General features: G+C 45.5%; 1 protein-coding gene and 1 long non-coding RNA gene across 6 annotated transcripts in view; one reads left to right on the top strand and one right to left on the bottom strand.

Annotated features, from left to right (window-relative positions):
- bahcc1a (BAH domain and coiled-coil containing 1a) overlaps positions 1-5,669 on the top strand; it is a 61,623-nt gene extending 55,954 nt beyond the window's left edge. For all 5 annotated transcript variants that reach the window (XM_076024323.1, XM_076024322.1, XM_076024321.1 and 2 more), the window contains 6 exons: positions 1,057-1,165; positions 1,279-1,395; positions 1,498-1,650; positions 1,775-3,000; positions 3,117-3,353; positions 3,462-5,669. In XM_076024323.1, coding sequence (XP_075880438.1) covers positions 1,057-1,165; positions 1,279-1,395; positions 1,498-1,650; positions 1,775-3,000; positions 3,117-3,353; positions 3,462-3,671 — 2,052 coding nt within the window. In that variant the 3' untranslated portion in view covers positions 3,672-5,669. The remainder of the gene's footprint in view (positions 1-1,056; positions 1,166-1,278; positions 1,396-1,497; positions 1,651-1,774; positions 3,001-3,116; positions 3,354-3,461) is intronic.
- LOC142887010 (uncharacterized) overlaps positions 1-16,488 on the bottom strand; it is a 51,961-nt gene that overhangs the window by 18,518 nt on the left and 16,955 nt on the right. The gene's annotated exons all lie outside the window — the stretch shown is intronic.

Genomic DNA, 16,488 nt, shown 5'->3' with positions numbered 1-16,488 from the left:
ACAAAACTGCACTTGGGGGTTATAAATCAAGTGAACACATTTGTAATTCACACTTCATTCAATTACAGTTGATCCATGTCGTCCACGTAATGAGACATAATTATACAGCGTAGAAACCACAGCACATTCTTCGCTGGTATTTATTTTTATTTTGGTACCACACGCTGTCTGGTGTGTGTGACTTTTCAGAATGCAGTCTATGTATTTTCAATAGCATGTGAACTTTGGTCCATGTTTTTGTTTTGTTTTGTTTTTTCCAATAGAAAAGATACTGATCTATATGAACATACAACAGTTGGGTCACCGAAAGCAGAAATGGCCAAAGCCATATCTTCCAGAGCTTTGGAAAAAAAAAAATCTAACAAAGCGCAGAATGTGTCTGAAGATTTTGAACAACCAGAGATGGTGACCCTAAAAATTGTTGACAGGTAGAGTATAAATGCTGGACTTGGAAAAGCCAAAAGCAGCCAAGACAACTGTTTACTCTTAAGTAAACACACATGAAAGTGCAACAGGTTGCCGTGACACCAAAACAGCATCTTTCTTGATTTAAACTTCCAAAGTGTAAAAGCTATTTACTTGATGTTGACACCAATACCCTGATTTTCGCCATGCTTAATTTCCTCTACCATGAGCCCTCGCGCATGTGCGCACGCGCGCACACACACACACCCCTCATCAGTCAAAGGGTCCCTCGCCATGGCAACAGTAAATGAAAGCAACCTGAAAGAGCCCCCAGTGAGTGGCGGATGCTGGGGCTGCCTGCATTGTTGGGAGGAGGATCTGGCAACCTGCAATCACAAACCCTCTATTCAGAGCCTCTTTAGTATTACTCAGCAAGTCAGGATTTACTGCATCATGGCTTCCGCTCTTTTCAACCCTGACTGGCACATTGGCATGAGATAAGTGCCGCTTGAAAACGTGCCACAGTGGCTGCCTGTGCACAATGCCTCTTGCCTCTTTCACCATTTGTGTGTGTTGTGTGTGTGCTCGCAGCCGTGTCACTGTGGGTGTAGCCTGTAATGAATCTTAATTATATTTTGGTCTGGCCTTCAGGTCCTGGATGTACGTCCAGAATCTGATGTGATGCTCACTGAGGGGACCAGGGTGTGCGCCTACTGGAGTGAACGTTCGCGCTGCCTATACCCAGGCTACGTCCGCAGAGGTTTGAGAACTGTATTCTGTGTTATATGTACCTATGTATTTTATTATGTGCACAAATTGCTTAAAACCATTTAGCAGTTGTATGAGAGAGGAATGTGCCTGTTTGACTTTCAGGTGGTTCATCAGAAGAAGGGAAGCAAGTAGGAGTGATGGTAGAGTTTGATGATGGAGACAGAGGGAAGATTTCTCTTCCCAACATTCGCCTTCTGCCTCCAGGATACCAGATTCAATGTAAGTTGCCTCGCAGTGTAATTTGGAACACCCCTTTCTAATTAACCCTGCATTGTCCTGCTGCAAATAAATTCTAATAATTTTCTATCATTTGTGAATTAGGTGGGGGCTCATCTCCAGCCCCACTGACAACCAGTGGGACAGCAGACAAGAGAGGTTCTGGCCTGGAGCAGGCCCCAGTCAGCGACAGGCTTTCTGACCGACTCAGTGCTGGAAGCAACAGCCAAACCCTGACTGTTCCAAAGAGAAGACCAGGTAAAACTCAACACCTGAGGACTGGAAACTGAAATAATAAGGCTAAAGACCTTACCCTAATAATACAAAGTAATATATGATCACTTGCAGCATGTTTTAAACTATTATTTCCCTATAATTTTAGGGAGACCAAAAGGTTCTGGGAAAAAACAAAAGCTGCAGCATCAGGCTGAGAAAGCCAACATGAATCCATCTTTCCTGGCTTGGCCTTCTTTAGTCAACACAAAGAAAAGGTCATCTGACAACCTATTCCAGCTTAATGGGGCACCCAAGAAGGCCTTTAGGGGAAAAGAGGATGACCCCTTGTCTCAAAGTCAACCACTGGCATCCACTCAAGCCAAAGGCCTTTTCAGCAGCAGTTCCTTCGAGGTTGACTCCTTCAGCAGCATTGCAAATGGTTACTCCTCCTTCTGCACTCAGCCTACAGGGCCAAGTCCCAGTTTGTCTATGGGCACCAAAAGTGGACTGTATGGCCAGAGGCGTAGCCAAGATGAGCCTGTTATGCCAAAGGCTAGGAAGTCTGGACAAGAATTCCTCATCAAGTTAGATCATGAAGGTGTGACCTCCCCCAAAACCAAGAACAGCAAGGCTCTGTTGTTACGAGGTGGATCATCTGGTGTGAGTAGTATGCCAAGGACAGATGCTTATTCTCACCCAGTCCTACTTGTTAAAGACAACAAAAAAGGGGGCGCGTCCAGGGTAGAACTTTTTGTGAAAGGATCCAAGCCTCAAAGAAAGCCCTCTCATTCCTTGCGCCTGGGTGAATATGGTGACTTGGGCTTCAGCTACCACAGAGAATGTCAAAACTCCTACTCTGACCTGGACGAAGATGAGGACGAAAAGAGAAGGGCTTCAGTAGCTGCAGCCTCTGGAGGACTACGAACAGCTGGACGCTTTCTATCTCGTTTCTCTGTCTCTTCCTCCTCCTCTGGATCGTCAAGTTCCTCCTCTTCTGGATCTCTTTCCAGCTCTAGTGTCTGCTCCTCTGACAATGATTCTTCCTACAGCTCAGAGGATGAGGAAAACTCCACACTGATGCTTCGGAGTTGTTTGTCTTCCCATCGGGGTCTACTACAAACCTCTGAACCATCAACGTCTTCACGATCGCACCAGCAGTCATTTGTGGCTAAAGCTTTGGCCATTTCCAACACTAAAGGAGGCCAGCCTGATGAGGTCTTAAACAGCAAGTCCTTGAAGAGGAAGGAATATACCAGCACCCACCCAAAACCATCTAAGGATTTTGTAAAAAGACCTAGAATGCTTCCAGATGAAACATTTATTCCGAGGCTTAAGACAACTTCCTTCATTCCTGGCAGACAAATGTGGAGGTGGTCAGGAAACCCGACACAGGTGAGAAAAAATATATTTACACATTTACAGATGTTTGAGACACATCTTCACAAGCTCAATACATATAATTATTAATATGTATTGTAGATAATTTCAAAAGTTTCTGGTTTTCACAGCGCCGAGGTCTAAAGGGCAAGGCCAGAAAACTTTTTTACAAGGCTATTGTGCGAGGCAGAGATACAGTGAGAGTTGGAGATTGCGCCGTGTTCCTTTCCGCCGGCCGCCCAAACCTTCCATATGTAGGACGAATTGAGAACTTCTGGGAGTCCTGGACCTCCAGCATGGTGGTAAAGGTCAAATGGTTCTACCACCCTGAAGAAACAAAAATGGGCAAGAGGCATCGAGATGGCAAGGTGAGCCACGATGAAGCTTATCATTTTGTGATTGCTCTCACATTGACATTGCTCTTTGATGGTTGGCTAATGCAATGCTGCAACTAAGCCTTACACTTGTGATTTCAGCACGGCCTGTACCAGTCATGTCACGAGGATGAGAATGACGTCCAGACAATCTCTCACAAGTGCCAGGTGGTAAGCAGGGAGGAGTATGAATGTTTGACTCGCAATCAGAAGCCAAACAGTACCCACCCAGACCTCTACTACCTGGCTGGAACATATGATCCTACCACTGGTCAGCTGCTCACATCTGAGGGGGTGTCCATCCTCGGCTGAGCCTTCATGATGGCCCAACTGAAAGGAGCCCTTTGGAGAGAGAATTAAAAAGTTGGTGACCAAACTTCAGGAACCCTAGCCTTGGAAGACAACAGATGTTTCCTGGGTTTGACTGAACAACCCATGTGCTCCAAGTGTACAGCAAAAGCGGGGTTGTCTTAGGTGGCACACTGGAGTCTGTTTGCGTCCATCATGGAAATGAGGGATATAAGCATAAATGGTTGATCCTTAAAAGAAGAAGAAGAAAGGAAGTACGATTGGGTCTTTCCAGGCAAATCCATGGGTGTCTCTGTTGTTAAGGAATTCATGTGGTTGAAAGAAACCCCAACTGGGTTCATGACTTGTAAATCGCCAAACGAAAGCTGAGGGTGCATTTGACTGTGCAAAGTACAGTGACTCTGAACAGTCTCCGTGGACCAATTCTTTCCAGGTAGCCTTAGCAAAGGGAATAGAGGGGAAAAAGCGAGGGTGTTTCTCCTGGCCTCTCATTCCAGGGAAGTTAAAAATATGTAAAGGATGTAAAGTTGATGTAAATATCTTAGACATTTCCTAATCAAGCCATACACTCCAGTACCTCTTGCCTGTCTTAACTGTTCAGGTGTATATTGTACAGTTGAATTATTGTATTGCTGTTTGTTGTACATAAATGTATATAAAAGCTATTTTATATAGGAGTTTATTGTATATATGAGATGTATCTTTCCATGTTTGCAATTGATTTATTTTTATATGGATGTAAAATACATTGCGTCGTTTGCATGTTGGTTTGTTTGGTTTTTTCTTTTGTTCTTCTTAAAGTCAAGATTGGAGATGTTAGTGTTGCACTGCGTATGCCCTGCTGAGACACACAGAAAGACAGCACAAACACAGAAGATTAAAGTCTGTAACAGGACGAGGCCTGCTTTCTCAGAGAGGGTGGGTCATCCTGTTTAAAAAGAGGTCAAGTGGCTTTTTGTAAAAGTGTTCTGTTACATTACATTTTTGTTGTCCTATGTTAAACACACACTTTCTTTTTATTTATGTACTTTTTTTTTTGGTTGGTCATTAACAGATGGCAGATCCCACTGGACTGCAATCACGGGTCAAAAAATGATTAGAGAATATTGATACGAGTATACAAGTATGGCAGACAAGTTTGTGTGTGATAAGCATCCTCGCATCACTGTAATCATGTCCACACAAGTCAGTAAGGAACAAGACTGGGTCTCCTGATTAAAATGTGCCATATGTGCATTTGTGTCATGAATGCATAGTGCATAGTGTTGCACATTGTGACCCACCAAATACCAAAGTGTCTTTAATATCTTATTTCCTTTATTTAAATTTAAAAATGTCAAGCACCTGTATTGAATTCAAATCAGAAAATGACTGCTAGCTTATAGAATACTTGTCCTCCACTATGTGCATATAACTATATACTGGCTTTGCATTATGACAATGATTCCTAGCAAGAGAACCCGCAGTTTTGTTTTGGGGTGAAGGTGCGGCAAAAAGCCGTCTAGGAACATGATTATGAAGGTCAAGGTACTGACAAATTAAGATAAAGAATACTGACAATTTGCTGTCCATTTTAGTATCATCAGTCATCTGTATCTATTTGTACAGGACATGCACATACTCAACGCTAACTGTGAAGGACAATCAGATTCACAAAGCAATGGACATAGAATAGGTTTACTCAATCCGGAAAAAAAATAAATAAAACAACCTAAGTTTATTTAAATTGTGCCAAGAACATTTTTGTCTACTTTCTTGTTTGATAGGCAACTCTGAGTATTCTATGTTCGTTTTTATTTTGTTCGCCAACATCATCATTATTATTATTATTTATTGTCATTGTTGCTGTTTGTTCATGCCAAGAGCGCTTTATGGGAATGTGACATTTTTTTTTTGTTTTTTTCCTCTTGGTGTGATGTCGCATTTGCATTTCTTAAATAAAACTGGTCTTGTAGAGGCCACCTAGTGAAAAGAAAATAAAGCAACACTGGAATCTTCTCATCCGATGTGTCCTGTGAATCAGTTCTCTTTTCCTGCCTGTGTTCCTCTAATTTTATTTCCTTTTATCAACTCAAAAATTTGGTACCAACTTTTTACAATTAAATTATATTTACCCATAAAGACACCCTTAAGGGCTAGCAATGATATACAATAAGCATTCATCGGAAGAAAAAAAAAAAACACTTTTAATGTGAGATTATAATTGCTGCCTTGCCAGTTTCACTGTTTATCCAAAATATCACACTTTATTTTCTCAGAAGCCGCCCCCAGCCTGCACCTGTTCTAATTTATTTTAACGAGAGGCAGCATTAGCCTAGTTCCACACTCTGCATGTCACCTATCTCATTCCTATGTGTGAAATGGGCTTGGTTTCTCTTGTAACTAGTTTCTGATGTCACCCCTACAGAATTGTATGGCCACTTGGATGCCTTTGTAAAGTACCAACGAGCACAAGACCCCATTCCTGCCAAATTCCTTATTTGTTAAAAAATAATTCCCTTGATATAAGTGTCTCTGGCTTAACTAAGTGTATGTGAGCTTCAACTTTCTTAGTAAATAAAGACAGATCTGTCACAGCATCAGCTAAAGCTGACTGGGGTTTTGCCAAGCTCTGTAAATATAATGCCGACTGATTCAAAGATAGATGTGAATTTCTGATTCATGAGAGAGGGGGAAAAAAACAACCCCAAATCGGTTCTTTGGTCTTTACGTGGGGGTAGAAAAACCACAAGTTAGTCTCAAAGGCTCGCTAAAATAATTACCATTTTTGTCTGTCAGTAGTCGCTGTGTTGTTTTGAAGATCTGCATGTGTAATTTGTGTTTGTTCTGCCGGTTTTTACAATAAACCTGCAGTAGAGGATCAAAATTCTTCTTTTAAAGTGTGGGGGGAAAAGACAAATCTACATTTTCTCATTAAATGATCAAAATTAAGGATATTGTATTTGATTCTTTTTTTTCTCTTAAATCTATTAAATACAGTATTTCTAAACAACAGACATCTGCTCCACAAAGCACACAACAAGCACACACAAATGCTGGCGATAACATGAAGGGCTCTGAATGCAGTGTGTGGAGCTGCTGGTATCATCCTCCAGTTTCATCACCACCACTCCTGACCTAAAGCATCCGACGACGTGCATACAAGCTCATCAGCCTGACGAAGCCCGGCTCCTATAACCAGAATCGGGGATATATCCGGTGGCGGCGCCTGAAGGAGACACAATATGGGTCAGTGACCATTTCTGCAAAGCCAGGGGGTCTTTTTGTCCTGCACAGAGTCTGTGTACCCGCCACCACCGCCCCTCCCCCTAATGCCCAGACAGGGGCTAATGGGCACATCAGTCACTTCCAACGGCGGCCCAGTGAACACAAACAGCTCTGTTTACTACCACAACCTTTAGTGTTGACTGTGGCCACTGCCCTGTGTCCGAGCAGTGGTCCTTCCTGCATCAGCAGCACGGCTGAGGGACTCTCCTCACCGACACACCAGCTATTAGGTCATTATTATGTTTTGAAAGGGTTTTGCTTCATTACTCCTCCCTGCTGAGCCATTTTTTTTCTTCATTTCACCTTATAAAAGGACCTAATTATGTACTGCAAATTTTGCTGATGAGACATAAACACTGAAGGTGCAGGTCATTATGTGTGTGTGTGTGTGTGTGTGTGTGTGTGTGTGTGTATATATATAAATATACATATACAGTATGTATATATATTGGTTTTCACACTTTTACATCAGTGACCTACGTTGTATTACGTCAACGTTAAACTCAACTGACTGGTGTGCTGGCCTTGCTGATTTTTTTTTTCTTTTTTTTTTTCATTGCCAGTGTGGCTGAGCTCACTCAGGATCCAGACAGTGCTGCTCAGTGTCAACAGAGGGAATGCTTTTCTGCACAAATATCTACACCTCATAAATGTCTCGCCCTCTGCTTGACCCTGTCTGGCCCCTGACTGTCAGGGAGGTCGAGCAGGGGCCGGGCTCCGACTCTAAAAGACTCCTGTGCGTGGTTGTGTGTGTGGGGAGTGAGAGATGAGGTGAGGTGCTTCAGCCGTTACAAGCTGTTCAGAGAGGACACCTGTGCAAAGAAGGCAACTAGGACACCGGCCAAAAGTCTTTTTTTAGGCGAATTCAAGGGCTGATCATTTTTTTTAGGGTGTATTCATAAATAGGTTACAGCAGCTGTTGAATATCTTCAGCCTCACTTTGTGCACAAATGCCTCCAAATGCTTTCAAGCGACTCGTCTCCTCGGTGAAGCAGAAGTGCAGCCTCAGCATGGGATACATGGGCCGCCTTTGAAGTGGATTTGTGCGGAGAACACTAATGAGCGAAAACGTGTGAATGTGGTAAAAAAAAAAAACAAAAAGGTAAAAGTGCTTGCAACTTCAGAATTTTAACATCTTTTTTGGTATGGTGTTGGTTCGCAGATGAATAACATCAAATGTGCATACCAATATTTTTATTGATATATCGAGTCGAATATTTCGAGTCAGAGTGTTGTTTGGCCCTACTTTTTTCGCCAGTTGATAAAAACAGTGCACGGTGTGATTTATGCGACAAGAGAGTGTCGCACAGGAGCAACACCAGCAACCTCTTTGCACACTTGAAGACCACGCAACCAACAGCACAGCACAACAGCACTTTATACGCATTTATGATTTATTATTTAAATTTTATGGCATTTTAAACATTTTCTTTAACTGCATTTCATATTTGTAATAAATATATTAACAGCCTTTTTAACTTTTTATTTGTTGAAAACATTACAAACCAAAAAGTGTATTGATATCAATATCACAATATTGACCCCAAAAATATTGATTATCGTATCACCCATCTCTAATGTGCAGTGTGCAGTTTCTAACTTCAGGAGCCTCAAAATAAAAAGGGACGGCAGTCATTTGAAAATAAAAGTACTCCCATTATATGTCAAGACTTTCACATTGTTTCAGTTTATTCGCTTGACAGCTCAGATCTCAACATTGGAGATAAACTCCAATGGACTGCATTATGAAGTTGTGTAAAACTTGTGACAAACGTGGAGCAGCAGCTATAGCCGCTACGCTTCTGCTAGCGTACAGCTGAACCTGAACCTGCCCGCTGCCTGCAAGCACCTGCGCTCCCTTGCCGCAGCAGCCCAAGCAACTCAAAACTGGAGTCGACTTGCTGGCTGTGCGGTAAGCCGCTCGCCATGGCCCGTATCCAGCCGTGCCACCGCTAATCCATTTCTCTGTTGCTCATCATTAGTGGCTTGTAAAGATTCTGTATCAGCTATGCTAAAAAGAGCTTTTCAAAGTATTAGCTGGGATTACTGTTGCGCCTCGCTACATATGTTGCTCGCAAAACTCGGATGCCTAGCCTAGGCGCGCTCGTCTACGTGGCGCTGGCAACAGATCGCACTCATGACTCATTATCATAGCAGCCTTTGTCTTTTTTTTTTTTTTTTTTGTACCGAGATGTTGTCACATACTTTTAAATCCAAATATCTGCTGACTATGCAGTTTTTTTGTTCAGCTTGTTAGTTCAGCTGTTGTTGCTATGGTGACATTAGCGAGAAAATGATGAGAGAAAATTGAAAAGACTTTGAAACTTGAGCCCCTCCACACCCATGGGTCTTTTCCCCCCAATGATAATATTGTCTTAAACCATTTCATTATCCTAAACTATTTCAGCTATCAATAATACAGCTTTTCAACCTTGCTGCTCCAGGTTTTTTAATCATTACATGGAGGCCCAGTTGATGGTTTATTCGCCATGTGCGGTGGATAAATTGCTGGGATTTCAACTTGAGGGCACGTAGGCAGGTGGGAGAGGACATTGCTCCAAGTTGCCGCAATTACTATGTGTCAGAACTGGATGGAATTTTCACATTAAAGCAATGGGGACAAGGTATTTCGTGGAACAGTACTGTTTGCCCGCAACACACAAAATAATAAATACGTCACAAAATAAAACGGTCAACTGACAAAATATACTCTGCATAGTAAACCTGGGCTACAGAGAACAGAAAAGACCACTACCATGTTTGACCCTTAAGTTCCACTACAATAAATAACAGGGGTCAGGGGTCCGATGTTGTGTGAGCCACAATGCGCCTCACTACACAATCCCTTTCTGTCCGCACCTCGGTCTTCAGAGCTGTTTGTGCATTCCTGTGTCGACGGCCTCTTCATCTTCTTCTCCGGTGTGTTTACCCCCCCCTTCCAGAGTAGCAGGGAAGCGGCTCCCGTCCTCCCATCTCTATTTACACTGCTCTTCTCCTCTATTTACTCTGCGCTCCAGCGCCCTGGCGCATGGCGCTCCAAACAGCTGCTCCATTATGGGGAGCGCGGGAGCTCAGACTGCACAGCGCCACCACACAGCTCTCTCTCTCTCTCTCTCTCTGACAGCCCACCATGGTTGCGCGAGCACGCCTCTCATTGTCACCATAAAGCTCGGCCTCCCTCAATGCCAGTGTGGCTTCCGGGAGCGGCGCGAGCCAGGGCAACTGTCAGAGACGTTCTTCGAAAACCGCAAAAAGCCAAACTCGCCAAGTTCAGCTTTTGATGAAGCAACTGCGTGTGGGAAGCAGTTTGGCGGCGATGCAGACAAGCGGCAATCACATCCAGATGATCTGTGACAAAACTGGTGGCGGGCGGCATCTTTGCAATGAAACAGGTTTTGTTTTTTTTTCATAAAATGCAGTCACAATAACTCTTGGGATTCCAGCCTTTGTGGAACATTCTGCACGAGTCTCCCACTTATGCCTCATGCATGACATCATCAATGGAGCCATTTTCCCACAGAGTATAATAACGCCTCCCCAACAACCCCCCGTTAATGCTCCGCTCGGCTCGCAGTGAGAGGGAAGAAAGAGAGACTGCCTCGGCGGCTGCCCCGGGGCCTCGCAATGCCATGACTCTCCAGTGATTTTTTTTACACTTTGCATGTTCTTTTTCCCTGCCGATGTGCATAGCTGGCGTGGTGTCAGTACAACAGGACGCCATGGAGAGCAGCCCATGACTGGTGCGCTGCTGTGCCACATGCCTCCCGCAGTCGCCATCAATCCCGTTTTAACACTGCGCTGCTATGACAGACGTGTGCGCGCTGCTAGTTATACTGACCCGCAAGAGAGGGTCTGAATGACCTGGGCGACGATTTAATGAGCCAGGCAGGAAAATGACATCAGTGATATCAGGGATAGTTAACTCCAAATTGAAATATCTGCATTACTGTTGACCGTGATGTTGACGAAGGCTCCGAATGCTCCAGGGTTTCAAAGAGAGGGAGGATTCCACTCAAAGAGAGCGCACCCGTGGTGAGAGGCTCCGACGTGGAAAAACAAAACGTCTTCTGGAGTGTCCAGCAGACCCAATCCCAAGACCCAGTCCCAATTTGAATTGAAATGGCGACGGTATCACCACGGATCTTGCCAAAAGATCCAGCGCAGTCTCTTGGCGAGGGTTGCAGGCGAGCTAGCTGTCAGAGCTGACAGGTTGTGGTGGTGAAGCATCTTGAAAATGAATACAAATTGGACTTCTCTGTCATCAGGAGACAGCGGGAGAATGGAAGGTACGGGGACACGCTGGAAGCAACACACTCCCGCTGGCGTGTAACAGTAAACTCAAAAAGGTTTGTCTGAATCAGAAGGTGCCACCGCAGCATCGATCGATCGCAGTGAGTGAGACACTCATCGGTTGAAATTGCAATTTCAAAGTGGACTTTGCATAAAAAGTGTTTCTATTCGGGTGTAACAGAATTAACAGTGGGTGTTTATCCGGCCATCAATTAAAACTAGATTGTTTTCTAATTCAATCAGTTTCCATGAGCTCTTCACACATGCGCCGTCACCTTCGCTCACACAAGACTTTCTTCTCTGTCATTTGTGGCCCATCTGTGCTTCCACCTCCTCAGCACTGATAGGGGAAGCCATGGCAGAGAGTGCGAGAGTGTAACGGCACAACTGGGGAGTGAGTGAGTGAGTGAGCGCACTGAAGAGTCACACTGAGAGTTGGGGAGAGGGGGCATAAACTCACAGACTCAGGCCTGTGTGCCGCGTATAAAAGTGCCAGTCAGAGCGGGATAGAAAAGAATTCCGCCCAGCTGCCAGGACCCCAGCGCCGATTTCCGGAGTCCTTAAATACATTCATGTCCTGCGCCGGATCGCTCAGCTCCGCTCAGCTCTCCTCCCCGACTTCAGCAGATCTGCCACTTTAAAAATACACAATCTGCTTAGATACTCAGCAGTCGTAAGCTCCGTGACTGGCACTCGGACAACTCATCAACATGAGTCGAGGCCCCCCTGGGCAACTAAGCCCAACTTTGATCAGAATTTTTTTTATTTTGGGGGGGGGAGACGTCTCTTATTTTCTTCAAACAAATCCACTGGGGCTCGGTGTGCTAATTTTCGCAGCATCTCAAAAGCTGACGAGCGTACCTTGTGATGCAGGAGACAGAGGAGGCCCAATAAAGAAGCAAAAGGAAGAGGCATCAAAAAATAAATAAACTGTACGTGTGGATGAAGGGAAGGAGCTGAAATGAATAGGTGAGGACACGGACACTGAGAAGGAAGTCTGTCAGAGCGCGACGTGCTGGAGCTCTGACACAAGATCAGCTGGCACGACACCGAGACAACCTTGGCAGGAGCCGACCGGCCGCTACAGCACGCCGACCCAATTTCATCTCCTCCTGAATTGAAGCCCCGCTGTACCTGGCAGTGGGCGAGAGAGCCAGTGAACCCCAAGGAGGAGGTTGATAAGTCAGAGTCGGGGGCCCCGGCCGTGCAGCTGCTGCTGAGGAGGAATTGGAGGGGAAAAGGCGAGACAGAACGATGCAGACAAGAGAGAAAATGAAACATAAATGGAGCCCATTCTGCCTGCGAGGCCACACAGAGAATTCACCTGGAGGGTGAGCGGAGGAAGGGAAGGGAGGGTTCACGGCCCCGTCGGAGTCTAGATTGAGACGGCTCTCCTGAGAGTGTGTTTGTGTTAAAATGACGGCGGTCCGGCTGGAGAAGACCTGCAGCGGACTTCCACTGGATTTTTACACAGGACTGAGGCCGCGTTCTGACTGCCAGCCAAAATCAGATTTTTAGCCCCTCCAGATTGAAATCAGATGGCTCTTTTGTCGTCTGAACAGTCACAAATGACATGAAATCCGATTTTTGCAAGACGGATTGAAACCGCATTTGAGAGGTAGTTTCAAATCACATTTGGACAGATGCGTCTCAGTCTGAACAGTTCCAAACACTGATCGGTTTTGACCGTGACATACGCAAGAGCCAATGTGCCAGACCAGAGAGCCCCATTCGAGGTGCGGAGCTGAAACGTAATGGAGCAGACAGAAGAAGTAGAAAACAGCAGTCGCTGGACAGAGGAGGAACCTAATTGTATCATCAGTGTGTAGGGGGATAGCTCCATTCAAGCCAAGCTCCAGGTCATGTATCGCAACAAGTGCCGCTGTCGCAATTATATGACGTCACACACTACACCCGCGGGACGACACCTTCGTTCAGACGTCGTTGCTACAGCAACCTGTCAGATCGGTCAATAATGTAGCCCAGTCTGAACAGAGCCAGATTCCATTTGGACACTTGCTAAAAACAGTGTGGACAGTCAGCCCTAAAAATCAGATTCCAGAAGGAATCTGATTTGAATCAGATTTGCCTGCAGTCTGAATGCAGCCTGAATGTTACAGATTAATTTCATTTCCAAGGGGGATCGGGGTGTGATGGGCGGTTTTAGAATTGTTGATGGAAATTTCACACAGTCGATCTACTGTTTGGCTCCCGTCAAATGGGATAAAGTATTTCTTGTGCTGCCACCAGGCGTTTGTCTGGGAAATCTCCAGCTTTGAATATATCAAGTTTTTAAAGATGCGATAAGGTCTTCCAGGCTGCCGGTGCTTTAAGATATAAATACATCTGCGGCATCGAGGCAGATCTGTTTTGCATCCTAGTGTGGCTTCAAAGTCCTAAAGGCACGGCTCCTCTGTCGTCCCGCCGCACTCGGCTCCGCTCCCCCTCTCTGTTTCCGACCGTAGGAGCCAGATCAGAGGCGGGAGGCGGCCTTTATCTGTGGTCCGCTGGCCGGTGTTATCTTACAGCCCGCGCTTGTCCACGCAACGGCGCATGATGGAAGTTTTAATAAGTGATCAGAGAGCGGCTGCTGTCAGCACAGCGCTGGTTTACTGCGGCCGGGAGAGGCCGTAATGACTTTGGAGGCAGACGGCACTTAACCCTTTGATGCGCGTGTTGGATAATGTAATGGGATCAGGCGCATGTACGGTATGTTCACCATTTAAAGCAACCAAAAAGTAGGGGGAAGGCTTTTAGCACCATCGGGAAGCCCAGAAGTGAGCGTGAGCTGATCTTTTACTGTTTAACAGTAGAAAAAAAACAACAAAAAAACCCAACTCATTACGGCTCTGACATGTGGCACATGTTGAGGTTCTGCAAGGCCCACGCAAGAGCATGCAAACACAGGGCACAAAACACACATCCCCGCACTGGTGGTGGCGCTGCCTGCTGACAGGTGGTGCGCGCTCAAGGAAATACAAGCTTACCCAGCACAAACAGGCCCCGGCAGGCTTAGCACTTCAGCACGGCAGCCATCGGAGCGCTTCCGCAGGGGCTGGCGCTATTCGCGCCATGCGGCATCAGGGGGGAGGGTGGAGGCAGGGGGTTGAGGGGCGGTGGGGTCAAAGGACACAGGCTGTGTGCGCATGCAGTGCACCTAAGGTCCGACGTCACAGTCGGGCAAGCAGCAGACACTGGAAGGACCACAGGGTCGCTGGATGGATTAAGCATCTGATGACTTGCAACTTTTTCACACTGCTGGTCTGCAGCCGTTTCGCCCTTCAGAACTAGTGAGCTGAACATTTCTCATTTGTGACCAAATTCAAAGCACATTGCACACAGGGTTTATACAGGTAGACATTATTAAAAATGTAAATTTTTAAGCAGCTGTGGCTCAGTTGGTAGAGCGGCCCGCGAATTGATGATCGAAGGGCTGGCGGTTCAAATCCCGGCTCCAACTGTCCACGTTTGTAGTGTCCTTGGGCAAGACACTGGACCCTAAATTGCTCCCAATGGGGCTGGCAGCACCTTGCATGGCAGCAGCCACCCATTGGTGGATGAGTGTGTGAGTGAATGGGTAAATGAGAGGCCATTGCGCTTTGGGGTAGCGTGACGGTACTGGAAAGCGCTATATCAGTGCAGTCCATGTCTCATTTTTATTCAAGTCATCAGTAATGTAAGCTAGCAGGAAAATAATCCTATTCACTTTGTTTGCGCGACTAAATTCTGCTGTAATTACCGCCAAAGATTTTGTTCAGCATTTTTTTCTTTACTGTGGTCAACAATTATCTTGAAATATCATGACAGAATTTTGAGATCAACTTCCCCGCCGCCCGCCCGCACACAACACAAACATTTATGTAGAATAATCACTGGAGTGACAATCCAAATTCTTTTTTTTTTTTCACGTCTTCACATCCCTACTGTTTTGGACCTCGGCATTAACCTCAAGCCTGGGCCCAATTAACCCATCTATGAGTGATGGCTAAATAGTCTGCGCCGCTCTCTGAGGCGAGCCAGGATGTAATCAAAAGCAGATGGAATAATCAACAAAAACACTTTGCCTTCCGATACCAATGTCTCCCCGAAAGCGCATGAATCACATGGAAGCAGGCACTGGGGCTGTGAATGATGTTGGTCTACCGGCGGCAGCCAAGTCACTGTCTCCCGGTGCCAAGTCAAAGGATGCCAGGCACTTCCTGCTCTAAACTATCTACTCACAGCGAGGAAGGCAGAGGGGAGGGAACCTCTGAATGGGAAACAAACAGGCGACACAGAGGAGACGCAGTTGCTCAATGAAAATTTTCCAAAGTGAACAAATGTGCTCAATTTGTCAGACAAGCAACCATAGTCTGTTTGAGGGAGGCGCATTTGCCAGTTTGTGTATGTGTGCATGTGTGCGTGTGTCAGCGTACGTGTTTGTGTGTGCGCGCGCAAGGACAAATTGCATCTCAGGGTTTGAAGACAAGCGCATACAAAGTGCTCGGGGCTTATGGAGACAGACGTTGGATATGCTGCAGCCTGGATGGGTTCACACTACATAATAAGGGCTTCCCCTCCTTCTTTTTTTTCCATTTCTCCTCCCACACTCTGTGCCCTCTAATTCCCGCTGTCGGTGTGAACCGTTATCTTTTGCCCAGGTTCAACGCTACATACGGAAGTAACATTTCCTCTGAAAAAAAATAAACAAATAGTCGTCGTTGCATTTCCATCGATTCCCTTCAGGCAGAAAAAAAAAAAAAAAAAAAAAGTAAGAAATTACACTGCTCTTAACCCAAGGCTACTCTTGCAGCAATGAGGTTTTGCTTGATCACAAGATTGGGACGTTCAGGCTGAAATTGACCATCAAGCCAATCACAGCGATGCCCATAACAAATGGATTTGGTTGAAGATAGACAGACGGATAGACAGACAGACAGATAGAGACACTTTGTTGTGTACGAGGCAGCTGCAGGCTTAATAACCTGCACGGCACTTTACTGCAAGTCAGAGGTCAATAGGTCATTTTCTCCACAAAGTGTGATGCCACAAGAAAATCCCAGCCAGGTGTTAAGTCCACCCTCTGACTAGTCGCCTTGTCCGCCTCATTGCTGCCCATTTACAGACATGTCGAGGGTCCAACAACGCGTTGATATTAGCAACAGTGGTGGTTTTGTCGCAGGATGCAAACACTGTGCTAAATTTTTTTCAGTTTTCTTTTTTTTTTTTTTTTGATTTTCTGGGACAATTTTGGACTTGCAAGTCATCACATCGTTGTAAAATC

This window comes from Nelusetta ayraudi, unplaced genomic scaffold (genome assembly GCF_046127955.1).
Source record: "Nelusetta ayraudi isolate G7.1 ecotype Tasmania unplaced genomic scaffold, CSIRO-AGI_Nayr_v1 ptg000016l, whole genome shotgun sequence".
In the NCBI taxonomy this organism is placed as follows: domain Eukaryota; kingdom Metazoa; phylum Chordata; class Actinopteri; order Tetraodontiformes; family Monacanthidae; genus Nelusetta; species Nelusetta ayraudi.
This window is presented reverse-complemented; position numbering and strand designations above follow the sequence as displayed.